Here is a 26,570-nt window from a genome sequence, read left to right as displayed (position 1 = left end):
AGAGCAGGGTGTTTGATACATTCCAACTCCAAAAAACTGCAGCTGACTGCCTAGTTGATAAAATTTTAATGCTGTCTTTTCTCTGATGATGTGCAGCATGTTTTAATGCACAGGAAGGCCTGATACTAAAAAAAATCATATATTAGAAAATGGAAAAGATTTTCTAGGTGGTGTCAAGAAAAGATCCAGTGCCCATTCAGAGCTAATGTTCTTTTTCTACACTATTTGTGTGTTACTATCTTATGGCCTGTATTACTCATCAATTGGTGTTTACTTTTTGGCCTATTCAGCATGTCTGCCCATGGATCCACCCTCTTTCAATGCAAGCTCATAAGATACCCCCTAGAAAAGTGGTGGCCCCTCCTAGAGAATCACAAGTTTGTGTTAGAAAAACTAAATCTTACTCTATTCGAACCAGGTCATCAGGCTAATTTGAGGTTCTTAACATGGAAACCAGTTTTACTAGTTGATATGATCTCTGCTAAAAGAATATTTGAGTTGCAAGCTGCATTGGTGGGTCATTCTTATTTCATTTTTCACATAGTAACCTTTTATTTAAGAAGTAGACCTTCATTTATTCCTGGAGTGGTATTCAGTTTTACCATAAGTCAAGCTATCCAGCTCCCTGTCTTCTTTTCAGAGCCTAAAATTGAGGGAGAAAGGATAATTCATACCTTGGATGACCACAGACACCTCAGGCACTACCTTGACAGAACACAATCTTTCAAAACTTCTGATCAGTTGCTCATTACTTGTGACGATAGGAAAAAAATGACAACCTGCAACAAAAAGAATATTTCAAACTGGCTGTCTCTTGCTATTAATATTTGCTATTCCCACCACAACAAAAAAATATTGTGGCAAGGTCAAGGTTCACTCTACCATCTCTGGCTTTTTGGAAAGGGTTGGATGCTAGAAGTACTCTAGAAGCAGCAGCTTGGTCCTCTCAAAACACTTTTAGAAAGTGCTATGAACTCAATTCCTTCTCCAGGTCTAGGACAGGCTTTGCTAGGATCATTTTCTAGAGCCCCTGTACCCTGGACCCTCACTCTTCTTCCCCACAGTTAGTTGAAGCTAATAAAGTCTACCTATATAGATAAGGCTGCTGTAGCAGTACACAAATGAAGAACATGGTACAGTTGTATAAGTAAACTTAACATAACAGTATATGTTCAAGTGATCACTGCCACACTAGCAACTGTCTCTCTCTGGATCCCCCTTTTTTGTATGTTATTATGCTAGCATGTTGACTTTTTATTGTTATATAAAGAGAAATCAATCAGACCTCTGCATGTACGGCTACTGCACGGCTCAGGAACATCAGAGGAATACAAAAACATGGTAGAGCCAGCAACCAGTTGACAAAAATCCGTTTATTGATGGAGGATGGAGAAAAACAAACTGGTTTCGGCCGTTAGGCCTTCCTCAGTGTCTGTATTTGTTACAGAATGCCACAATATAAATATATAGTGGTCTAGTGCCACCTAAAGTCCATAAACAAAATTACATCACATATATTCATTTAAACCAGTTCAAAAAGTGCACCCAATTTTATAATCCATTTCTTTTCCATATTATTTAATATTGCATGCCAACCTGATTTGCTACGTGTGTTACATTGTATGATGTCAATCACAGTAAATCTGAACTTAGCCCGGGGATGTTTTATTGTATGTTTATAAAGTGCATTGGTTGGTTTACCAGTCCTAATGTCACTGAGATGTTCTGAAATCCTAAATTTTACACAGCGGGAAGTTTGTCCCACATAAAAGGCTGAACAGTTGCAGGACGCCAAATAAATCACCCAATCTGATTGACAATTTGCAAAGAATTTGATCGAAAAAACTTCACCAGTGTTCCTGCTTGTAAATTCCTTGGTTTTACACATGTTATTACAGTGTGTTCAATGACCACATGGGAAGCATCCCAATACCGGGCCCCCTTCTAAAGTAATCTGTTTAGATAAATTCTCATTTCTGTTGATATGTTTGTAATGATTAAAAAAGGATCCCATGTTCCGACCCAGTCTGTAAGAAAAGTGACATTTGTCATCTAGTATGGCCCTAAGTTTATTATCTGCTAACAGTATGTTCCAATGCCTCTGCACACAGTTGATGAGAGTATCTGTATCTCTCCCATATGTGGTGACCAATCTAATTTGGGAATTGTACTTCTGTTTATTCTCCCTATACTGCAACAAGTTCTCCCTATTTGTGTTGGTAGCAAATTGTCTACCCTGAGCAATGTCACCTTTTTAGTACCCACGGTTCTGAAACCTTATAGATAGGTCTGACTCATAGGTGGAAAATGTTTTTCCTCTGAACAAATCCTCCTAAGGCGGAGAAATTGTGATTTTGGAATGTTTCTACAAATATGGGGGGGGGGGTGAAAGCTGGAGGCATGGAGCAATGAGTTGTATTGGGGGTATTTACGATAGATTTCTGTTGTTAGTGTATGATCTGCATTCCTTGTTACTAAGACATCCAAAAAGGTAATCTGATTGGTATCATAAGTTATCGTAAATTCAATACCCCATTTGTTTTCATTCAAATAAGTAACAAACTCCTTGAGGTATATGATGCCAGATCTCCATACCATCCAGCAATCATCCAAGTACCTCCTCCATATATCAATTTCATCCATGTAGATGTTGTGTGCCCTATCATATATTATTTGGTCTTCAACATAGGCCATAAAAAGGTCTGCATATGTAGGGGCAAATGAAGCCCCCATGGCGGTGCCTTTGGTCTGTAGATAACACTCATTCCCATAAAATATCACATTCTTAGTTAGCACATGCTCTGCCAAGCAAAGTAACAGTGTATTGAAGCCTGGGGGATATAATTCTGACTTTGTCAACCAATATTCCAATGCATCTAGGCCTGCCCAATGGGGGATGTTGGTATATAATGCAGAAACATCCAAAGTACACAAATGCCATCCTTCTTCAAGCTGCATGTCTGCTATAATACGGAGGAATTCAGTTGTATCTTGTATTCTTGCTCTTAAACATTGGAACAAAGGCTTAAGATGTAATGTGAGGAATTGAGATAATGGTTCAGTAATGGAACCTCTTCCCGAGACAATAGGTCGACCCGGTGGATGTATTGGATCCTTGTGAATCTTAGGGAGGAAGTAAATATATTGATAATAAGGATCTGTTACTGTGAGTTGATATTGAATATCCTGTGTTATAATACCTTCCTCCCAAGCTAGTTGTAAGAAGTCATCTATTTTCTTTTTAAATCCTAGTGTAGGATTGATCACCATATGTGTATAGTATCTATTATCTGATAACTGTCGCATAGCTTCAGAATTATATGATGACCAATCATGTACTACAATGGCACCCCCTTTATCTGCTGATAATATTACTAATTTCTTGTTATTAGCCATTTCAACAATAGTGTCCATCTCCTTCCTGGACACATTATTCTGTTTGACCTGGGTATCCTTGAAATTGAAGTGTAAATATTTGAGAGTAGAATTATAGAACATGGATACATTTGGATGCATAGGTGGAATAAATGTCGATTTGTGATATCTGAATCTGGCGTCATTATCTGAATTATCTTCTGTCTGAAAGAATAATTTCAAGTTAAGTAGCCTACAAAGCTCAGAGATATCCTTAGCAAATGAATCTTCAGAGATAAAGAAACCAGGAATGAAATTGAGTCCTTTATTAAGAATTTGGATCTGTGTTGTGGACAGTGTGGTAGATGAAAGGTTTAACACATTATTTATTTCAGTACAATCAGTTTTAATAGATCTACCATGTTTTCCACCCCTGTGCTTCCTCCCACCCCATTTGTACCTTTGACTAAAGGGATCAAGGAATTTCTCCTTTTAGAGACTGGCAAGTCGGCGGAGTGTTGTATAATGGATTCTAAGGTGGAGGAATCCTCACCTGATTCATCACAACTTGATGTATTCAATTTTTTCAAGATTGATCTGGGTCTTTTCCTTTTATTGACCTTCCTGTGGGAAGACTCAAACCTGACCTGTTTGCTACTTGACAAGGGGTGCCCCCCTTCATAATCACTTATATCCCAGTGAAATGTACCTATTTTCTTATCCTTTAGTGTCTGTTCAAGGCTGAGAAGGTCCTGTCCCAATTTCTGAAGGTTATTAGTATAACCCTCCTGACCTTCAAATTTGCTGATATCATTAAACATATCAGTAATTTGCAAAATGTGTTTGTCTATGGTCCTCTCATGATATGCCGCCAAAATTTTAACAAATTCCATTGATGATTTATGTTGAGCCTCGGCCCATTGTTCCAATAAGATGGAATCTGCTTCGGAGACAAGTGGTTGTGTCCTTACCCTCAGTCCCTTGGGTGATATATCTTTGGCTAAGTAGGCTTTAAAAAGTTTAGCATGCCACACATTAGCCCTTAGTGTCCTCATGCTTTTATTCAATTTATGGAATGAAGTTCCACAACTATTAGTTGTTGCAGAAGTTTCCTTGTTATTACCTTCCCCCAAATTAGTGAGTCCAAAGGCTGCTAAATCATCCCTATCAGCTGAGATGCCCCTCAGTAAACCTGTAAGATCCATAGTAAATGATATCAATTGCACTACACAAGGTCACCAACAAATTTTCAACAGTGCCTGGTCCTCACTGAAAATCTTTAGGAATATAATATCCTTAGGTGTGAGGACTAAGCAAGCCCCTGTTAATATAATGTGTATGTAACTTAACACATAAAGTGTATAAAAAATAGACCATAAAGATGTGAACAACAATAGCTACTATAATCAATGGGTACTTATCGACCCCTATTTCAAGTGCTATGTTCACACCAAAATGTCAATTATGATTCAAGGAACAATAACAGTCCCTGTATATGAGATACAGTACTGAGTTCCAATATGAAGGGCAACGTGTGACCATCCAATATTGTTTAGTAGTTTATTATATTATCCCAGAAGACTGAGGGGACCTCACCTGAAGGTGAAATTGAGCGGATATGAAAATAATTTAAAAAAGAAGAAAGAAAACAGGACCGTGACTAAATCCAAGGTACCAATTATAAAGACCACATTAACCTAGACAGGACCTTCCCTTCCTGAAAAAATTGAGAAGGTCAAGTAAATTTTTCTATGGGTAAACCCAGAAAATTGGGACAATCAAACCAACATTTCAGTAGAAGAAACCTTTTGTTTCAGTAGTACACCATAAGTGAAACCACAGATTAGAAATTGCAAAAGTACGGAATTCAACACAATGTTAGGATTCCTGCATATATTGAGGTTCAAACAAAATATATATTTATATGTAGGACTTGGTCAGTCCTTGTATAGTGGGGATACCTGATAATATAAACCTATACTGAAATTCTTTCTTCTATGTGAACTAAATGTCTTCCTTATAATATAATGATCCTAAATCCCTACAAGGTAAATCGGTATGTTTTTTAAGACTATCCTGGATCAAAATGGTACTTAGTCTAGAAGACTGGAGAATAAATCAGGTTAGATGATCTATTTGTAAATATCCCTTACTCACATTTGAACATAATATATAAACAACTGGTGTACATCTATAATCTAGACACTATTTAGAAAAATAAATCGAATATAAATGTTCTGATGTAACATAAAGCTTACAAAAAGAACCAAAGATTGTATGAGAGCCCATAGCATTCGCATATGTTATTTAGTAAATAAAGTCCAAAAGTCCAAAATTATAGCAGCAAAACCGAGCGGGTATTGAATTTACGATAACTTATGACACCAATCAGATTACCTTTTTGGATGTCTTAGTAACAAGGAATGCAGATCATACACTAACAACAGAAATCTATCGTAAATACCCCCAATACAACTCCTTGCTCCATGCCTCCAGCTTTCATCCCCCCCATATTTGCAGAAACATTCCAAAATCACAATTTCTCCACCTTAGGAGGATTTGTTCAGAGGAAAAGACATTTTCCACCTATGAGTCAGACCTGTCTATAAGGTTTCATAACCGTGGCTACCAAAAAGGTGACATTGCTCAGGGTAGACGATTTGCTACCAACACAAATAAGGAGAACTTGTTACAGTATAGGGAGAATAAACAGAAGTCTAATTCCCAAATTAGATTGGTCACCACATATGGGAGAAATATGGATACTCTCATCAACTGTGTGCAGAGGCATTGGAACATACTGTTAGCAGATAATAAATTTAGGGCCATACTAGATGACAAATGTGACTTTTCTTACAGACGGGGTCGGAACATGGGATCCTTTTTTAATCATTACAAATATATCGACAGAAATGAGAATTTATCTAAACAAATTACTTTAGAAGGGGGCCCGCTATTGGGATGCTTCCCATGTGGTCATTGCACACATTGTAATAACATGTGTAAAACCAAGGAATTTACAAGCAGGAACACTGGTGAAGTTTTTTCGATCAAATTCTTTGCAAATTGTCTATCAGATTGGGTGATTTATTTGGTGTCTTGCAACTGTTCAGCCTTTTATGTGGGACAAATTTCCCGCTGTGTAAAATTTAGGATTTCAGAACATCTCAGTGACATTAGGACTGGTAAACCAACCAATGCACTTTATAAACATACAATAAAACATCCCAGGGCTAAGTTCGGATTTACTGTGAGTGACATCATACAACGTAACACGCGTAACAAATCAGGTTGGCATGCAATATTAAATAATATGGAAAAGAAATGGATTATAGAATTGGGTGCACTTTTTCCCCTGGTTTAAATGAATATATGTGATGTAATTTTGTTTATGGACTTTAGGTGGCACTAGACCACTATATATTCATATTGTGGCATTCTGTAACAAATACAGACACTGAGGAAGGCCTAACGCCGAAACCAGTTTCTTTTTCACCATCCTCCATCAATAAACGGATTTTTGTCCACTGGTTGTTGGCTCTACCATGTTTTTTTTTATTGTTATATGCCTAGCATTGTCCAGGTTGCTAGCCTCCCTCCCCCTATCTCTACGTGCAAGAAAACTCTAAAGTGCTCTGTGCCAAAACCTTACTTTTAGTCAGATCAGCTTGAGCTGACTAATGGTTTGGGCACATGGAAAGTGCCCTGAAAACTTTGGTAACTGGCCAGCTGTTTTATCCTTAGCAGGATACAACCCATATAGCTAGGGTTACTACAGCAGGGGTCATTTGAATATCGACTGTAATGGTAAGTTTACTTACACAACTGTATTTTCTGTACCTGGGCTTCAGTAACCCTGCTATGAATTGCCACATGGGGGAGTGGATTTGATAGCAACAGAGCAGGAAAATAATTTAGAATCCTTGATCACATCTGAATTTGTCCAGAAAGAGTTTGGTTATGAGGAAGCAGAAGCAGTCAGTAAAATGCTGAGGTATATTTTCAAAGGGAATCTCTAAAACCAAATACAGAATGATGCTGTTTTACTGTGCCTTCTCAGACAACATCCTGAGTACTCTATTCAATTGTCTAAGCCACACAAGGACAGGGATATCAGGTGGTTGAGAACAGTCTAGAAGAAGGCCACCAGAAGGGTGTATGGGACAAGCCAGCTCTGTGGTGTAACAGGTTAAATCCCAGATGCAACTCATGCGACCCAAATTCAGTTAACAGCTCTGATGTCTGTTAGAGCCAGCCAAGAGAGGATAGAAATGAGCAGACACTGCCAGCTCAGTCGGTCTGGGGGTGGGGATCTGGATTACAATATAGGTGCCACATAGCAGGAGCACTAGGTATTGCACCCAGTGGAGTTCAAGCCTTCAGAGCCTGTTCACCTATATGCTGAGGGAATTCAGTATGAGGAGACATACTTCCTCTGGGGATACAACATTAATGCAGATGATTATCACAGCTGCAAAGAGGAGAAAGTTTGCTTCCTTGGGGAGAGCATAGGCTGCCCCACAGGACCAGCAAGCTGTCTCATTGCATACCATCATACTCTCCTCAGAGACTGGACATCTGATTGGGATTCTCAGGCAGGAATGAATGGGTCATAGGTTGTCATCTCGATTGCCTTGAGAATGCCTGTCCTGCCAGAATGAACATACCAGCTGGGTGCAGGTAGTGGAGTTATTGGGAAAGATCCAACAGTGAGCGAAAATGAAGGGTCCATAAGACAGGGATAAAAGATATCAGCAGAAATTAATAGAGCTAAAGCTGTTTGTACTTGAGAACAAGAGATGGGGCTTTCATTATTTTATTTCACATAGCTAGTAATACATGCAGTTAGTCTGATTCATTTTCCGTAATAACACTTTGTGAAACTGCTGATTGCTCTTCCCAGGCAGTAAATTATATGAAAAGAAAATTCTATCACTTTGGATCACACAGAATGGCAACACAGAGATGCACAGTATCAGAACGATGTAAAAAGATTGCCCTGAATGGGATGAAAACAAGAGAGAGGCGAGGTCACAGGCTGCAGACTGTAAGGTAATTGCGTCTCTGAAAGTAGTTCTCCACACAGAGTTATGAATCCATGGAAGAGAAGGCCAGAGTGACTAGTAGAAGGGAAATTCACAAGGGATTAAAGAATGGCAAAAGATAGGAATGGAAGGAAAGAAGAACGTTAATGTACTTAAAAGTTTATATCCAATAAGGATATTGTCTCTTTCTGTAATCAAGCAAATGTAAAAAATTTAGTTAAGGTGCTGTGAGTGCCTGAGGGGTTACATCCATGAGATCAAAAAGAGAAACTAATCATAACTTTGAAAAAAATAACTTTATATGGTCACTGAAAATTGAATGGGTACAGGTAGTCAAGAGAGCTAATGAATAACCCCTGCATAAGCCATGTAGAAGAAATTGTCTTCCCCCTCCTTTATGAAGTGGTCCTGATGTCTGTTATTAGTACCTTTATATGTTGCTGTAGATGCATAAACACAAGAAAAATTAAAACAAACAACTATGTGGGTAAGAAAAAGAGTCTGCTTTTTCTATAATGAATTAAATAGATTTGTATCAAAGACTTATGCAGAAACAGAATGCAGGAGAATTAAGTTTTTATGCCATCTCTTCTGAGCATTTCTAGTGGCAGGACATGATCAGTTTACATTAGTTCCTTCCAGTCACATAATTATGCAGGCTGCAGTAAGGAGAACCAAAAATGTAGGTGCTATATAATAGTGGTTTGCAGTATACAATAGTAATCAACAGAATACACGGCAGAGTTTAACTATTGATAAGAATGTTTAAGAATGTTTTTTCCATTCCGATGTTCATCATCCCCACTGCCTCAGTGGAATTTTGGGTTACCTGCCAAGGTAACCCAATACTGGTCAACTTTAAAAATTCAGTTTCTCCTCCCTTTGTCTTCCTGTGACAGGTAGTCGACTAAGCATATCCTGAGAGTAAAGCATTCAGCTATCCCAGGAAGTGAGTGTCCAGTCTTTTACTGCCATTCTGCTATCCAAAAAAGAAGAAAGTCCTGATTCTTCACAAGATCCAGTGCTGGTTGTTCTGGTTTACTGCAAACATAAGCCCAATGTGGATATCCCCTTCCTTCTATATTTGTATTTATTTAAAATATTTATCTTGCTGTTTTATTTCTGTTAATGTTTACAGTAATTTCTGCGGGAATTTCTGTACTTATTTGGCATCTATCTTTGGCAAATGCTTGTTTTTAATGTTTCTGAGGAAACTTTCCAATATTTTTCTCAGAAGGGCAGTGTATATGCATGCTGTTAGACACTAGGGACTATCTTGTGCAATCAAAACTACAAATTAACCATGCCTGTCTTTACTGTTGTTACTCTGCTTTAATTTAATCTTTTGACAGGAAAATATTGCAAAACTTGGATAATTCAGCATTTATATATTATTTTCTATATGTAGGCTATGCTCTGTGTGTTTTTAACATTAGGTTGCAATCTGACTGCAAATTAAGTTATTTAAATGTGTTGTAGAGATTGTTACTCTCTGACAAGAAAATATAGTTTGACTTGTTATTAAACATTATTTGATGGCAGTTTAAACGTGATTAAAGTGTGTGGAGCTAATTTTAACACACTGGGTTGGCACATTGGCTGTGTTGTTGTACTTGAAATTGTTTAACTTCTGTCAGTTGTAAATGAATTCTGAACACATTTCAAACAGTTTTTGTGATTATAGGACAGTTTGGCAGAGTCTAGTTGTGTGGGGACAGTTATTACTATAAACATTAAATGTTCTTTGTAATAAATTATCGAGTACTATTGCTTTATTATTCTGGATGGTGTTCTCTCTCCAGCTTAATGGATCCTAACCTGCAACACCCCCTATTAAATCCAGTTGCACCTAAAAAGAAAAAAAGCAAAATAAAAATATGCCTTAGCCTACAATTTGTGAGTCTGTTGGGGCCACTGCTTGGCTCACCGATCAATTACATTTTACCCTGTCTCCCTCTAGTGTAATTTTGCCAACCACTTTGGAACAGGTTTAGACACATCCTCTTGGATTGTTTCCTTACCTGGTACAGGTATGGGAGAACCAAACCCTTTAAATGCAGGAGTAGTCCAGGTTAAGGGAACCCTTGCCAGATATAATAGTCTGTCCTGAGATATTTTACCTAGTAGTGAGGATCACAAGAAAAAGAACTAAAACTTCATCATACAGCTGATAATCAGATTATAGCTGTTTATAAGGCTGTGGTTTCCCTGGTTAGAGGGTTCTACGGACAGATAATTCTGGTTGTTGTGTTCCCATATATGACTCTAGTGCTAGTTTGGCTAGAGAATGTTCTATTGTTTCCGAGAATGATGAGGAATCTGATAAGGATAATGATGACTTCCTAGATGACACTGAGTCCAGTCACTCTGATTATCCAGAAGATGAACCTGACCTTAAATCTAAACAAGCATTCACTTTTCCTTAGTTGATTGTTAGATTTAGTGATTTTTGGTTTGGGATCAGTCGGGAACTAACCAAGAACTAGGCAAGGTATATGACGTTACAGAGGCTGAGAGTTCAGTTTTGTGGCTATTCTCCCTCTTTTACCAGACTTGGAAGATGTTTATAAAGCTGCCTTCAGGACACCACTATCTATTCTGGCAGTCAGTACATAGGCTGAGAGAAAATATAGGGTCTCCATATGTTACAGGTCTCTTTTTTTCATTTGACTGCTGACCCACCTGCAGTCTCCCTGACTGCTTGCTCAAATAAAATGTCCTTGGGTTCATATAATCCAGTGCTCCCTGATCAAGACAAAAATGGTTAGATCTTTAGGGCAAAAGAATGCTTTTCTCCAGTAATCTAACCTTTAGAATGTTACATTTTCAAGGTTATGGAAATTTATTTTGTAGTGTGCATGCAGTTTGGATGATTTTCATGCATTCTTACCTACAGATCAAAATCTTATATGAATAAAATAGTTTCTAATTTGACTCAGGTTTTGAAACATACTTAGAGGTATACTTGAATATACCTGAATATGCAGAAACAGTCTCAAGAAATACTGCTTCTTCTGTTGTACTAAGATGGTAGGCTCAGTTCTGTAATTAGAACTTGTCTATCTGAAAATATTTTGAGTTCTGAATTGATGCTTGGGGCCTCTGTTACACAGATTCTCAAACACTGGTATGATGGCGGCAAATTAATGTACAGAGTATCTAGGATGATTCATGTATCGAAGTTCTCCCCAAATAAGGCATTTTCCTTCAAGGGGCAGAACAAAAGAAATCACAGCCAAACAAAAGTCTGGGATTTAAAAGGAAATGACAGGAAGATAATTCTTCAAAACCAAACAAGAGGGTTTTTTTATGGAAAAGGATCAGGAATGGCTATGCCGAGTGGTACAGTACCCCACTCCCACTCCTGTCCTTTCTCTTCCTCCTTCCCCCAGGGTCTTTCTCAACCCTTTAGCCTGGTTGCAAGTAGTCTCAGGCAAATGAGTTCTGAGAATAATTTGGAGAGGATACACTTGGCAGTGTATAGAAAAACCTCTCCCTTTCAGGAGATTTTCTCCACATCCACCAAACCAGATAGAGCAATTTCCTCCAGTGCTCCATCACAAGGTAGAAGCAGGGGTCGTAGAACCAGTGCCTGTGTTACACAAAGGCAAAGGATTTTACTCCAGAATATTTTTGGTATCATAAAAGGAGAACTCTTGGAGATCTGTCTAAGATTTGTCCTTCTAAACACCTGTGTAAAAGTTCCAGAATTCAATATGCTCACCTTACAGTGGGTCCAAGTGTTGTTCCAGACCATTGTTTCATGGTGACTTTAGATATCAAGGGTGCTTATCATATTCCTATTGCTCCCAATTTCAGGAATTTTTTGAGATTTGCTGTGTCTGGCCTACATGATCAGTTTTCTAAATTAACCTTTGTGCAATCTACCACACCTCATGTGTTTACAAAGTGTCTGGCCCCAGTGGTAGCCTAATGCAGAACCATAGGCATCCACATTTTTTCTTATTTAGAGGACGTGCTGATTTATGCAGATTCTGTTTGCAGGTGCTTGGTGTCCTTAGACAAGGTCGCATCCTTCTTTCCCACCAGCACTTCAAATTGAGCCTTCAAAACCTCTTCCTCCCACCCTCTTAATGAATTGTTTTCCGGGGGTATTTGATAGACAAAGTAAAAAGGATACCTTCCTGCCAGAAGGCAAAGTTCTGACTTATCAGGACATTTTCTTGGGATTGTTCTCTTCTTGACATTTATTATTTAAAAAACAAAAGTAACCACAGTGTAAAATATAACTAAAAAAGTCCAAAACATAGAGAAGGAAGGGAGAATAGGAATCCTGGATTTTGGTATCTCCAGCAGAAAATCTTCCTTCCCAAAAATTCCAAAACTAGAATTTAAAACATCAGGAGATGCCGATGCTGTGATCAAAGAGATTTCAGGTACCACTGAGCTGTTCAAATATGGAGTCTTGCAAGAGGTACCATGAATATCACAGATGCCATGAGACCCAGAATCCTGAGGAATTCCCTTGATGAAAGTATAAAAAAAAATCAGGAAAAAATCTAAATACAGATTTAATTTTTTGCAGAAGAAAAGCACTTTAAAAGGAGGTGTCCAGGAGAAATTACAGGAAAACAATTCTGTGAGAACAAATTAGACAAGACTTCTGTAAGTTATCTTGTAAATCAAACCTGATCCCTTATGTGAGTGAGAGATTCCTGACACTCTGAAAATGACTTATCATAGACTGATTTAAAAAGGAAAGATCCAGGACTGGTCTCCAATAATCTTCTTTCTTTGGCACCAGGAACATCCTGTAATAAACTCCTTCCTCTAATTGAGGAGGAAAGACAGCTTCCATCACTGCCTGAGCAAGCATACGCTGAATGAAATGGGGGGAAAGAAAAGAAAAGAAAAAAGAAAAGAAAAAAAAGAATATTATTGATATTGTTGTTGACAAGGAATCCTCAGAAAAGGAAGCTCTGTAACCATGATGGATTACTCTCAAAACCCATTTGTCTGAAAGAATCTGTTGCCAAAGAGAGAAATGGTGGTCAGACTTACTGGAAGGATTAAGGGACTTCCGGGGTGGGAGAGGGGTTGGACATCCTTCATATAGTCATTCAGATTTATTAGGCTGTCTTTGTTCTGGGACTTTCCAGCTTTTTTTTTGGAACTTCCAACTGCCATTGTTTTTTTTAAACATGTACTTGAATAAGCTTTCTTCTCTCATTACACATTTTAATGACCTCTGCAGCAGAGGGTCAAAAAAGTGTTAGAATTCAAAATGTTATTTTTGACATCCATCGGGAGGTTTTAGAAATAAGTTAGGCAAACCTCCTCAAAACAGATTGTGGAAGCAGTCCTGAAAGTGACATTTGCAGACTCATAAGCACATTTCAAATGATGGGTACTCACTTGAGACACAGGAAACATAAAGTTGCACAAAGCAGATTTCTTCTAACAAGAGGAAAAAGATGCCAAAATATTCTTCATATTCTCATGGGAGGCAGTGATAAACTCCAGCATATGAGCTTGACAGCTGAGAATTCTAAACTTTGCAAAAGGATGCAGTTTTCCTCAAATTTATCAAAAGCCTACCCTTTTGTCAGAAAGAGATGAATTAGTACTTACCGCATGTTCATCATTTGGGTTGACTAAAGCAATAGCTGATGGGTCAGATCTGGGATGAGTGTTTAAAAACTTAAAAGACAGAAACACTTCATAAAGTCCATCCACTTTGTTGAGGGAGTAAACTGGCTACCAGGGAAATTACAGACTGTGACAAAAACATCCCCCAAAGCAGACAGAACAGCAGGAAAAGAAGGTTTTGGAAATTCCAGTTGTAGCAATTCATAATACTTCCTGAGGGACTGAGAAACATCACTGTCTTCTGACCAAAACAACTGATTCATCCTAGAAATAGTTTCAGAGAAAGACAATCCTTCAGAATTCCTATCTGAGGACACACTCTTCTCAGAATATGAATCAAACTTCTGTGGAGATACAATTTCATAATCATTTTTAGGTTGAAACTCTTGAATCTCTTCTGGAAAAAAGAATCCCTTTCTCATTTTTCCAAAACAGACATACAGGAAAGGTCAGGAGCCTGCAGTAAGCCCTCATCTAAATTAATAATAAATTATTCCTGTTCAGGTTAACCTAGAGAATACATGTGCTTAAGTTTTTGATTTTCTTTGACAGGAAAATCTGAAGAAACAGACCAATTTTGGCAGCAAAATCCTTTCCATGGATGGACACAGCTTTCTGGCCATGCAGAGTGGCATTCCCTATCCCTTCACTCAGGACTGACAAAAGTGTCTCACCCTTGCCCACCAAGGGCACTCTATCAGCCACAGAGGATGTGTCTCATTCCCTCTGTTTGGTGGCTGTGGGGACTACATCACTGTGACCCACGGTAAAAGATGGGTGTCCCATGAACCAACACTTGCCACAGCACAGCATCCCACCTGAGGCAGACGCATTTCATCAGCCAGCTGTGGTGGCAAAGGCTGCTCAACAATTATTTTCTTCTTTTTGTGGCTGGAAGAAGGTAGAATTGAGAGCTGGTAGATTATTCTATGGTTAAGCCAAAAAAGATGCTTCATTCTTGGGGAAGCCTTGCATCAATAGTTGGCAAAAAAAAAGTAAGTTGTGAAAAGCAATTTTTTCACTGTTGAAACACTGTAAAGAGATTGTTATACACTTCTCACAGCTACCAAACATAAAATAAAAAAAAAGTTATGTACTCACCATAATATTACATCTGGGTTGTCCATTTTCATCTTTCCTCAACTGTTGGGTTCACATCCAATCCTTGGAGCTGACTCAGCTGCTTCTTCCAGATTGTAGAACACTGAACTATGAAGCTCCTCACTTTACCCATAATGCCCTAGTCACCGAAAATGCCTCAGATCTAGATGGCTGACCATAAACCTACAGAACAGTGGAGAATAAGGAAAGGTCAAAAACTGGAGCTCAAACAAGGAACAGAGGTTCTTCCAATACCTTTTGATCTTTCCAGGAGTAAAGCAAGGAAGGCGGTTGGTGGGTGGGAAGTTGAGGAAGAATGACTATGGGTAACATAGATTATGCTGAGTACATAACTTTTTTATCTGGTGTTGTCTTTTCCATTCATTCCTCAACTGTTGGGACAGAGTCCCCAGCTACCTAAATCCTGGAAGGGCTCTAAGGAAGGATATTCCTGAGCACAGCTGAACCAAAGGCTGTTCTTCTCCTAGAGACCAGATCCAATCTGAAATGAGCAATAAAGGTATGAGGATTAGCCCAGATTGCAGCTGCACAAATTTCATCCAAGGAAGGTCTTGACAAAAAGGCTAATACATTTGGTATAGACCTTGTGGAATGGGCCTTTGGTGTTTTTGGTAAAGATAAACCCACATTTTCATAAGGAAAAGTAATACAATCAGTCAACCATTTGGCCAAAGTCACTTTAGAAACTGGTTTGCCTAATTTTGAATCAGAAAAGGAAACAAATAATTGGATTTCCACAAATTTTTGGTTCTGTGAAGGTAGTGATGTAACTGTCTGTGAACATCCAAAAGGTATATCACATATTCTCCACTGTTTGAAAAATTTGAAAAGAATAGTGGAAGGTTTTCAACTTGATTATTACTGGATTCTGACATCATCTTAGGCAGAAAGGAAGGATTGGTCTGTAGAAACACCCTATCATTGTGAAAAATTAAAGAATGAAGTTTAAAAGGCAGAGTGTGAAGTTCCCACACTCTTCTGGCAGAAGTAATAGCAACTAGGAAACAGTCTTCCAGGTCAAAAACTTTTAGTTAGACTTAGCTGATGACTCAGAGGGAGAGGGGTTGGGTCAAGCCCCAAAGAACAACATTTAAATCCCCGGGAGGAGTAGGATCCTTTAAAGGGGGCGTAAATAAATAAGTTCATCTGAGAAAAGCTTTGCAAAGCTTGGATAAAGTTAAGTTAGGGTTATTTACTCCTATGAGAAGGGACCTAAATTCTTTTTGTGTGTCCAAAAAACAAATCTTTTCCATTTACATTTGTAAACTATTCTAGTGGAGCTTTATGGGAGGATAACAGAATGTGATGTATGAGGGAGGAACACCTGGGCTGTCTAACAATCAATGGAACTGGAAAAACATGCAGCCAACTTGAAAGCTCACATGTCCAGATGAATCATGTCTGTTGGGTGAGACAGCAGGTCTGGAATCCAGGGCAGATGTCAAAGATGAGGCCAAAGGAAGGGAAACGAGATCTGACAAAGCCAGTACAGGGCAATGAGGATAACTGCTTTCTGGAGAAATTTGGAGATGAGAGCTAACAGGAGATAGGCATAAAGGAGACCAAAGGGCCAGTCATGGAGTAGAACATCCCTTGGTGACTCCCCCAGTGGGGGATCAGGGCAAAGAACATGCTGCATTTGGTGTTAAGGGGAGATGCAAAAAGGTCCCAGCATGGTTGGCCCCTTCTATGGAAAATCATCTTTGTCACATTTATGTTGTGAGACCACTCATGAGGCATTAGAATGGACCTGCTTAACTCTGCAGTCACATTGGACTTCCACGGAATGTGCATTGTTATTAGAAAGCAATTGGATGAGATCGCCCATTGACGTACTGTCATAGTTTCTCGACAAAGAGGGTAAGATCAGGTTCCCCCCTGTTTGTTGATATACCAGACTACCTGACACATTGGTACATCTGATTTGCATTGGGCCCACGTGGATCTTGGAATGGGAGACTATCATGGGAGGCCTGCATTGCTAGAATGAATGCTCTCATCTCCAGGACATTGATATGCATGCCAACCTTCCCAAGAAGTGCCCCCCCCACCCAATCTGAGAGTTTTCTGTGGTCACTGTGGCCTTGGGTTGAGGGAAAACAAACAGACAGCCTTCTTTTATTTGAATGGAGTGGAACCACCAGAAAAGGTAATTTATGCAAGCTTGGGTTATTTTGACTTGACTGGACTGAATAATGGTTGTTGGAGAACAGACCATTGAGTTGTGAGTGTTCATTGAAGGATTTTCATATGGAACCTTGCCAGTGGTACAAGGGTCATTGCCACTTTCATAGACCCCAGTGCTTGGAGTATGAGACGGGCTAAAAGAGAAGAGCCCGGAATTATCTTTTTGATTTGGAATTGGATTGTTTGAATCTGAGACAGAGGGAGAGAAGCTATTTGAGTAGCCATATTGAAAAGAGTAACTATGAATTCTAGAGTCTGTGTTAGACTGAGCTGAGATTTGTTGTAATTGACAGATATCCCCAGACAACACCATAGCTGGAGTAAGTAGTCCCATGTTTAATTACTTGATGCCTGGTTGGAGCTGTCAACAAGCCAGTTATCCAGATATGGAAACACTCAGAATCCCCGCAGTCTCAGCTGAGTTGCATCTACTGCCATGTAATTGGGGGCTGTGGTGAGACCAAAGAGCAGTGCTCTGAATTAATAATGACTGGCTGCAGCCAGAAGTGTGGATATCTTCTGGATCATCTGTTCATTTTCATGTGATAGTACACATCTTGAAGATCTGTTGAGAGCATCCAGTCATCCTTGTGCAGAAAAAGCAGAATGGACTGAACCATGGCCATCCAAAATTTTGTATGTTGAGCCAATTGATTCAGTTTGCCGAGATCCGAAATCCGTCTCCAGTCCCCTGTCTTTTTCAGCACTAAAAAGTATATTGAATTAGTTATATATTCTGTCTGGCCTGGGGGACCTCTTAGATGACTCTTTTTTTCTAGCAACTTGTTTATTTCTAGTGCTGCTGCTTCCCTTTGATTGTGTGGAACATTGGTAATTTTGCTTTATGCTAATGGGAGTGGATGGGGAAACTGTCTCCACTTGAATTTTGGAAGGGGCTCTGGAATTTTTTGAACCACATTTTCTGCCCACCTCATTGGTTTCTAGAAAAGGTCCATTGAAGAGTCAAAAAATGTATGCCCACAGCAGTCGGGGTTATCCCTTCCTACTCACATATAGAGAGTGTGTCTTTCATTTTGGGGTCAAACAAGGAGAGTCTGTCAAAGGGAGCAATAACAAATGAAGATCTGAAGGGTTCCACAAAATCACATAAGTGCTTCCAGGCATGTCTCCTAATGGAAATGCCTGAATCCACTGGTACCTTCAGAGCATGTTAGATAAGCCTCATGGATGAGTTTGAAATAAACTGAAGGGTAGCTAACTATGAGGAAATAGTACTCTCTGTCTCAGAGGATATGGTCCCAGAGAGGTATTTGGAAAGTTCTTTGATCAAAACCATCTGAAGTCTCATGAAATGCACAAATAATTCAGTGACCTAAGGGTGAAGGTCACTGAAGCATAAACATGCTTCCCAAACGTGTCCAGCACCCTGGACTCCTTGTTAAGGTGGTGGACAGAGGACCTTTGCTCTGGTAGTCCCTTTTTCATGGCTGCCACTATGACTATGATGTAAATGAGTACTCCTTTAAACAAGTGTGGTCTATCCTTAGGTGGTGCCAGGAACCTATTTAGTCTCTTAGGGAATGTCTCAGTTGTATTTGGTCCTTTCCACATCCATCAAAAGACTAAATCTATGAGCTCATTGGTGGATGGAGTCACCCAAGAGGTAGATGGGCTAGTCCTGAAGGCCTACAGAAGCACTGACTCCTCTTAGCAAGGGTTATTGGGGGACAAACCACCCCTTTGTTTTCGGAGTTCTAAGATGTTTCCAAATGAGACATCATTGGGTGGTGATCTGGGGGACCTTTCCTTTTCATCAAAGTCAGTGTCCTCATTGACAGACTCTTATGGAGAGTCCAATTACCTCATTTTGCACTTCCTCTTCCAGGAGACATCCTTGGTGGGATGCTCCAGGGTGGTATCAGAAGAGATAAAGATACCCTGCTGGGTAGCCTGTAGACTGGTTCAGGTTGCCTGTCCCAGTGTAAAGGATGATTGAGGCTCTGGACACACTCTCAAATGGGATTGGGAGGTTAGAGCCAAGGAGGGTAGAGAAGTCTGAATTCTAGAAGTATAGAAGGCTCTCTCCACTATCCCGAAGGCAGTGGGTCTTGGAGAAGCAAAAACCAATGGATCCAAACAGGCAAACCACCTGAGGAGGGAGTCAAATCCAACACCCCAGAGCCAGCACTGAAGCTTCTGTTCTGAGAGTCATCCATCTCTAAAGTACTGAAGGCTGGACAGCTCAGAGATATCAATTGGAGTTGAAGATGCCAAAATCTTCGGATCCATGGATTATGACTCCAAGGATTCTGGATCTGGTGGCCTCAAAACTGAAGCACGGATCAGAGAAGGAGCCAAGATTGGGAGGGGTCGTACTAATGAGGGTGTCTGAACCCAATGGAGTTGGAGCCAAAAGGGCTTCCATTTGTATTTACATCCTGAGGAACTTCATCATCATCCTGCTCACATCTGCTTTGGATATGCTCCTGGAAGACCGAAGAGATGAAGCCATGGATGAGAGTCCTAAATGGTGATGGGGAGACTGCTCTACAAAAGACAATGGGAGGCAAGAGGCAATCGGCTCTGATGGTAGTTAAGGAGAATGGGTCCAGGGTGATTTGTTGGATCTTGCACTCGGATCTGAGTTTTTTGTTTGTTTCAGAGGTGGCTCTTCAGATGGAGCCAAAGTTGAAGCTGGTGTGCAATCTGGAGATCTCTTATGAAATTCCTTAGAAAGGGAATCTTTCTTTTTCCTCCAGTCTCTTGTGGGTTTGTGCCCCAGAAGCCATAGAAGAAGGTTTTGAAAGCATGCAAGCCCCTAAGGATTAGTTTGTTTTACCAGTCAATTAAAGCATGAGTTAAATCTCTTGAAAATGTCAAAGACAGAATCTAAATTACCTGATCCAAGATAGTAGACACATTTGGAATGTGCATTCGAAGTTTGGTATTTTGATGCAGCACTCTACACATTTTTTTTTAAATCTGAAGGCTTATCAGACATTCTTTTAGAAAAACAGATATTTTAAAAATTAAGGAAAGTTTTTTTTTTTTTTTTCTAATACTGTAAAGGTGAAAATTATAGAGAAATTACCAACAATGGTAAAATAGAGAGTACTAATAAGTACAATAAAGGGACAGAATACCAACCATGGTAATGAAAATACTCTCAGAGTATGGAAGAAGGTAAAGTTTATAAACCAAGATAAGAAAGGGTCAAAGGGTGGTAAATGTGACAAAGGGAAATACTGCTAGACCAGTTATCTGAAGTTTTGTAAACAATTCTATGTCATTTGTGAATATTGATATGATTTATACAGATGTTTGTATAAAGTACTGAGCTAAAATGTAACCACAGCATGCCCTATTGGAATAGAACAGGAATTACCTGCACTGTTGTGACTGCTTAGATGTATATGTTTAACGGAAACTGGAACACAGGAGGTTAACTTAAAAAATTCAGAGAAAATAGTTGAAATTAAATTGTTTCATAACACATAATAAAAGCAATGTTGTCTCTCAGTTTCAGTGCAGTAGCAGACACAATGTCTAGAGCTAGAAGCATTTTGTATTGTCTTGAAAGAGAAGTAATTACTAGGTTTGAGATGTAGAAGTGTTTTATTGTTTTATGACTTCTAGGATCTGCAAACATCTGAGAGATATGTATATTTCACAGGGATATGCTAAAATTCTGTTAGTTTCTGGCAAAGGGGGTTTAGCTTGGGAACTGAAGTCAGGTGACAAAAAGTGATGTCATCCAGGCTAACCCAGAAGTAATATTTCATATTAATTTAACAACTCTTAGAGAGAGACTGTGAATTTTGTATGTTGTCTTGACTTAGAAACATCCACTCATCACTTCTGCCTACCTGCTGTTCTATAAGTAAGTTTTTAGGGAATAGTAACTCTTTTAGATTCAGATCGAAGTATAGCTTAGATGTTTTCTTTATTTATTTGATTCTCTTCTGCAATGTTGTTTTAAATATTTCCTGTGATTTTGAACTCTGAAGTTACTGCGTTGATTTACTGAGTATTGTCTTGTTCCATTATTATTTATTATTAAATATATTTAAACCTATCTTTTTGGCTGATATTTGTGAAACATATTTAAGCTCCTAGAGTACTTGCATATCTATATGGTGACAGTGGACAGGCCACTGCTAAATAGCCTTGCTCTTGGTCAGACTACCATTTGAATTAATAGTAGCATTACACAGTAGGATTGGACACCCTTTGCCAAGAGCCTTAGTGTAGCTGATAAAGAGTTGGCTGGTGGTAGTGAAAACTACTTTATAGTCTGAACAGAAGGGACCATAGTTAGTAAACCTGTGCCAGCCTTTCCCAGGAGTGTGTGTGTGTGTGCGTGTGTGCGTGTGTGCGTGTGTGCGTGTGTGTATATGTGTGTGTGTGTGTGTGTGTGTGTGTGTGTGTGTGTGTGTGTGTGTGTGCTTGTATACAAATCAAATATCAAAGAGTGTGTGTGTTAGCTACTTGGGCAGGTACATGAAGCACTGGTTGGATAGAGAGCATACTAGAGATCTTGGTTTGGCCACTCAGCTGAAATGTCAACCCTATAGCTGTGCCAGTGGGGAGTCTTATTGGGGATCTGGAGAAAGAGGGAGAAACCAGCCCCAGGCTGACTGTGTCTCTGTGTGTTCTTAAGGGAAATTGCACTTTACTGTGTGTGTGCTTGTCATCCTCTCAGTGTGTACATCCCCCACTGTCACCAGTGGTGAGGCTTGAGGCTCCTTGATTACTGAGCCAGTGTTGGGGCATCACAGTAAAGACATAATAAAGGCTATAATAAGATTAAGAATTAGAAGGAGTATAATATCAGTGGTAAAGCATAATAATAGTTAAACTCACTAACTTTAAAACCCACACTCGAGAGTTCATGATCTATGTCCAAACTTTACAGCGGCAAATGAGATCTGAGGTACAGTATGTTAGATGACTATGGAATTATGGGTAAATGAAAGATTTTGGGAGTTCAGTGTTCTATGATCTGGAAGAAGCAGCCAAGTCAAATCCAAGGATCATATCTGAACCAAAAATTGAGGAAAAATGAAAATGACCACATCAGATCATAAGTTTTACCATATATAAATAATTTAAAGTTAGTTTTATCAACTTTTTACGACGAAAGTAAAAAGTAACATTCTCATTTAAAAGTTTGCAAAAGTCACGATTGTCATTAAAAATACATTCTCTTAGCTAATCTTAAAATGTTTTACAAAAAAAATAGGCTTTCTATAATAAAAGGTAAAGTAGAATATTTTTTTTTCCCTGAAGGGCACTTATTGGCTTAGCAATGGAACAGTGTTAGTCAGCTGTCAATCCTCAAAACCAGCAGAGGAGATGACTAATCATTTTGGTGAGTGGAAGATGCCCTGACAGGTATGGAAGCTGGCTGGCTGTTGTATCCTTAACAGGATCCAACCCAAATAGCTAAAACTACTGCAGTAGTAATCAAATAAGGATCATCTTTACATTTGTTTGCATCAAAGTTAGCAATGTTTTCCAACTAGCCACATTGACTAGATTGTGGGCTATCTCACAATCATCATCATGTAGCGAGATTTGTGTAGTGAAATTCATCTTCCCTTTTCATTCTCCATCCTGACATTCCCTTATGCCAATCCCTGCTTATGAAGTACTAGCTCATATGTTACCAGTGCTATTAAAATTCAATCTTAGTATTCCATAGCAAAAAAATGTAATAAATAAATAAATAAGTAAATAAATAACATGTAATAAATATATAAATGAACATACAATTATTTAATAAATATATATGATCTGTAGCTTACATATCCTAAAAAAATTAATTTCACATGTTTTACTTGTCAAGATATTTTGAATAAACTTCTTAAATTTGTTACCATCTGACTTCTTGCAGATTACGTAAGATTCATTATCACATGATGATGTTTTCCATAATCCATCCACATCCATGTAAACACAGGCCATATTCTTATCAGGTTGTGATGGTCCCCATTTTGTAAAGCGCAGCTTCCATTTGTCTGTCCATTTATACTGCCCTCCAGTCTGAAATTAAAGATTACATCATTTAACACACACTCACATAGGCCATATGGCTTTAGATTAAAAGTTATTCCTCAAAGAGTACTTTCTATATTGCTGTGCATGGAGCACCCAGATTATGTTCTGAAACTGGGAAAAAGATAAACTTATAAAGCACATCCCTAGTGTGAGACACAAGGCCAGATTCCAAAAGAGTTGCTCTCAGTGCAAGTCTGCCCTAAATATGGAAGATCTGTTCTTAGTGTAAGTTGCCTACTTTGGTGTAAGGTATGCCTATAAATAGGTTTGTATGGAGGACTAGACTTTAAAACACCTTCTCTCAGTGTAGGTGATAACTCTCGCTAAGAGGAAGTCTTCTGGAATCAGGCCAACAATTTTAATGGTACTTAAGGGTGTTTAAAAAAAAAAGCTTGTTAATCACTGCTAAGCTCTGTTAAGATCAGGTCTCACACAAAGGCCAGACAGGAAAGAGCAGCAACGTGTAGAAAAACATATTTTAAATATTATTCAAAAGTACAAAAACTCCAACTCCTGTAATAAATGGACCAAATTGACCAAATTGATCAAAATAAAGTATAAATCCAAGAAAAGGTATGGTCCAAAACACAGCCAGAATAACAGCAACCAGTAGTTTATTTCACGTAAAACAGGTAAGCACTTTCACAAGTAAGAGACTCGCTTCTTCAGACCTTATACAAAAGCTAAAACATACTGCCTGATTTAAAATCACTTAGCTGCCAGTACACTGTGCTAGAGCAATCACATGACCTGAGAAGATACAAATTAACTGACTTAAAGAAACATATTACTAAATAACATTGTTGTAATATTCAGAAGGACTCAGCTATCTATGCAAACTGCACAACATGCTCTGAATTGCTACGTTAGATACAAAGTTTCACAACTAATACAAGTTATTTCCTAGAAAAACATATTAAATGTTTAAGATCGCTCAACTATGTTTGCAAACTACAAAGCATGATCTAATCTGCTGCACATTAAATAAAAGTTCCTGCACTGATACAAATAATTAAATCACACTGTTTCCATGTTCAAAAATCACCCAGTTACTTATGCAAACTTCAGAATAAATAAAATCTACACAACGGATGAGTGAAAAGAACCTTTTTCTATATTTATAGGAAAACATTTACATCTTATTTTGAATAAAAACAAATATGTGCTATGGGACACCAAAAAGTTTTTACATGAATTATATCAGTTTTTTCATGAAAATACCATCAATGAAAAATTTTACTTTGTAACCATGGATGTTAGGTCCCTATTCACAGTAATATCTAAAGAGACAGGAGGAGCCTTCTTAAAAGAATATTTGGGCTCTGATGGGGAATTAAATAATGCTTCTGAACAACAATGTCTTTGTCTTTAAGGACCAGCACTTTCTACAACTTGATGGCGTAGCTATGGGCACTGCGTGTGCCAATAGCTACACCAACATATTTATGGCTAAATGGGAACATCAATATATTTTTGCAAACAGGGAATATAACATTTTTATCCCTTTTTATCTGCATTTTGTGGATTACTTGTTTTTCATCTGGAATGGCGATATAGAAACACTCAATAGGTTTTTATGAGTATATACAGAACCTTAGCAGCTATTTAAAGTTTGATATGGCAGTAGTGAGCAATGAAATACATTTCCTAGATGTTTGCATTAAGAAGCAAACAGATGGACATATTACTACTGCCATAGATAGAAAAGCTTGCTATAGAAACGAGTTGCTACACAGGAACAGCATGCACCCCCCCCCCCCACATATTGTTTCTAATATTGTAAGGGGCCAAACCATTAGAGCCTCCAGACTAAATGTTTTGGGTGAAGGTTTCCAGGATGAATTACAAAAGTTGCATACCAGCTTTGTTAGCAGGGGTAATAATAGTGAGTGTATCAAACAGACTGGCAATGATGTATGCATAATCAGAAAAGATTCTGCCAAGTCCTATTATTCAACAAGTAGAGCTTCATATGAGAAGACTGTGAATAGATTAGATAGGCAATACTACTCTTTGTATTATTCCAATGATGTCCAGTACGTCAAGAAATAATATGTAAGAGCTGGAATGTATTAAAAATAGACAAAATGATTAGAAATATAGTAGGTGAGAAATCCACCTTCAGGCACAAAAGTAAGAAATCAGTTAAAAGGATGCTATGTGAATACAGAGAAGTAGGAGTAGATGACAATGGACATGGAAACACCTTACCTTGTGGGAAATGTATTTATTGTGAACATATAGATTCAAGTGGCTGTTTTGTCCACCCCAGTAATGGGAGACGTTATACATTTCGTGTTAATGCAGATTGCAATAGCAATGATATGATTTATTTGGCCCATTGTACATCTTGCAGCTGTTTCTATATAGGCAAAACTAACAGGTGCATCAGAGACCGTATTCAAGAATACATATACAATATTAGAACCAAAAATATTAATAATGTGCTAGGTAAACACATAGTAAATACTAGTAATGAACATACTTTCAAGTTCATGGACATTGACAGGGTGACACAGGGTCAGCATTTGGGTGATTTGAGAAATCACACAGAGGTTACAGAAACAAAATGGGTTATCAGGCTTTGAGCTGATGTATGGCCAGGTCTAAATGGAGTAGTTCCATTGAGACCAATACTGAAAGCAAGGCCACTGTATAAATAAATGGCAGAGTAGGAGCAGTATGTATTTTTATATTAGAATGTTCCTGGATATATGTCTTTTAACCACTCATTTTACATCACTGCATATTGAGATATGAAAGTTGAATTTTAATATATTTGTCTGTATGTATGATCTTTTATAACCATACATTTTTTCAGCTGTTTCAAGAGTGAACAATGCTAGAGTTTTATTTGCGTTTGCTTGCAGGAATTTTCTTCTTCTTTTTTCCGTTCCCATCTCTCCCCCCTTTTTACTCATCTGTTGTGTAGATTTTATTTATTCTGAAGTTTGCATAGGTAACTGGATTATGTCTGAACATGGAAACAGCGTGATTTAATTATTTGTATCGGTGCAAGCACTTTTTATCTAATATGCAGCAGATTAGATCATGCTTTGTAGTTTGAATAAGTAGTTGAGCGATCTTAAACATTTAATATGTTTTTCTAATAATTAACTTGTATTAGTTGTGAAACTTTGTATCTAACATAGCAATTCAGAGGATGTTTTGCAGTTTGCATAGACAGCTGAGTGCTTCTGAATATTGCAACAATGTTATTTAGTAATATGT

At 38.4% G+C, this 26,570-nt stretch overlaps 1 protein-coding gene across 2 annotated transcripts in view; it reads right to left on the bottom strand.

Annotated features, from left to right (window-relative positions):
• The window catches only part of MRC1 (mannose receptor C-type 1), a 1,874,292-nt gene that overhangs the window by 395,983 nt on the left and 1,451,739 nt on the right, over positions 1-26,570 (bottom strand). For both annotated transcript variants that reach the window (XM_044064625.1, XM_044064626.1), the window contains one exon: positions 23,159-23,324. In XM_044064625.1, coding sequence (XP_043920560.1) covers positions 23,159-23,324 — 166 coding nt within the window. The remainder of the gene's footprint in view (positions 1-23,158; positions 23,325-26,570) is intronic.

The sequence above is a fragment of the Protopterus annectens genome, chromosome 3.part0 (assembly GCF_019279795.1).
Source record: "Protopterus annectens isolate FY-2018-M chromosome 3.part0, PAN1.0, whole genome shotgun sequence".
Taxonomy (NCBI): domain Eukaryota; kingdom Metazoa; phylum Chordata; order Ceratodontiformes; family Protopteridae; genus Protopterus; species Protopterus annectens.
This window is presented reverse-complemented; position numbering and strand designations above follow the sequence as displayed.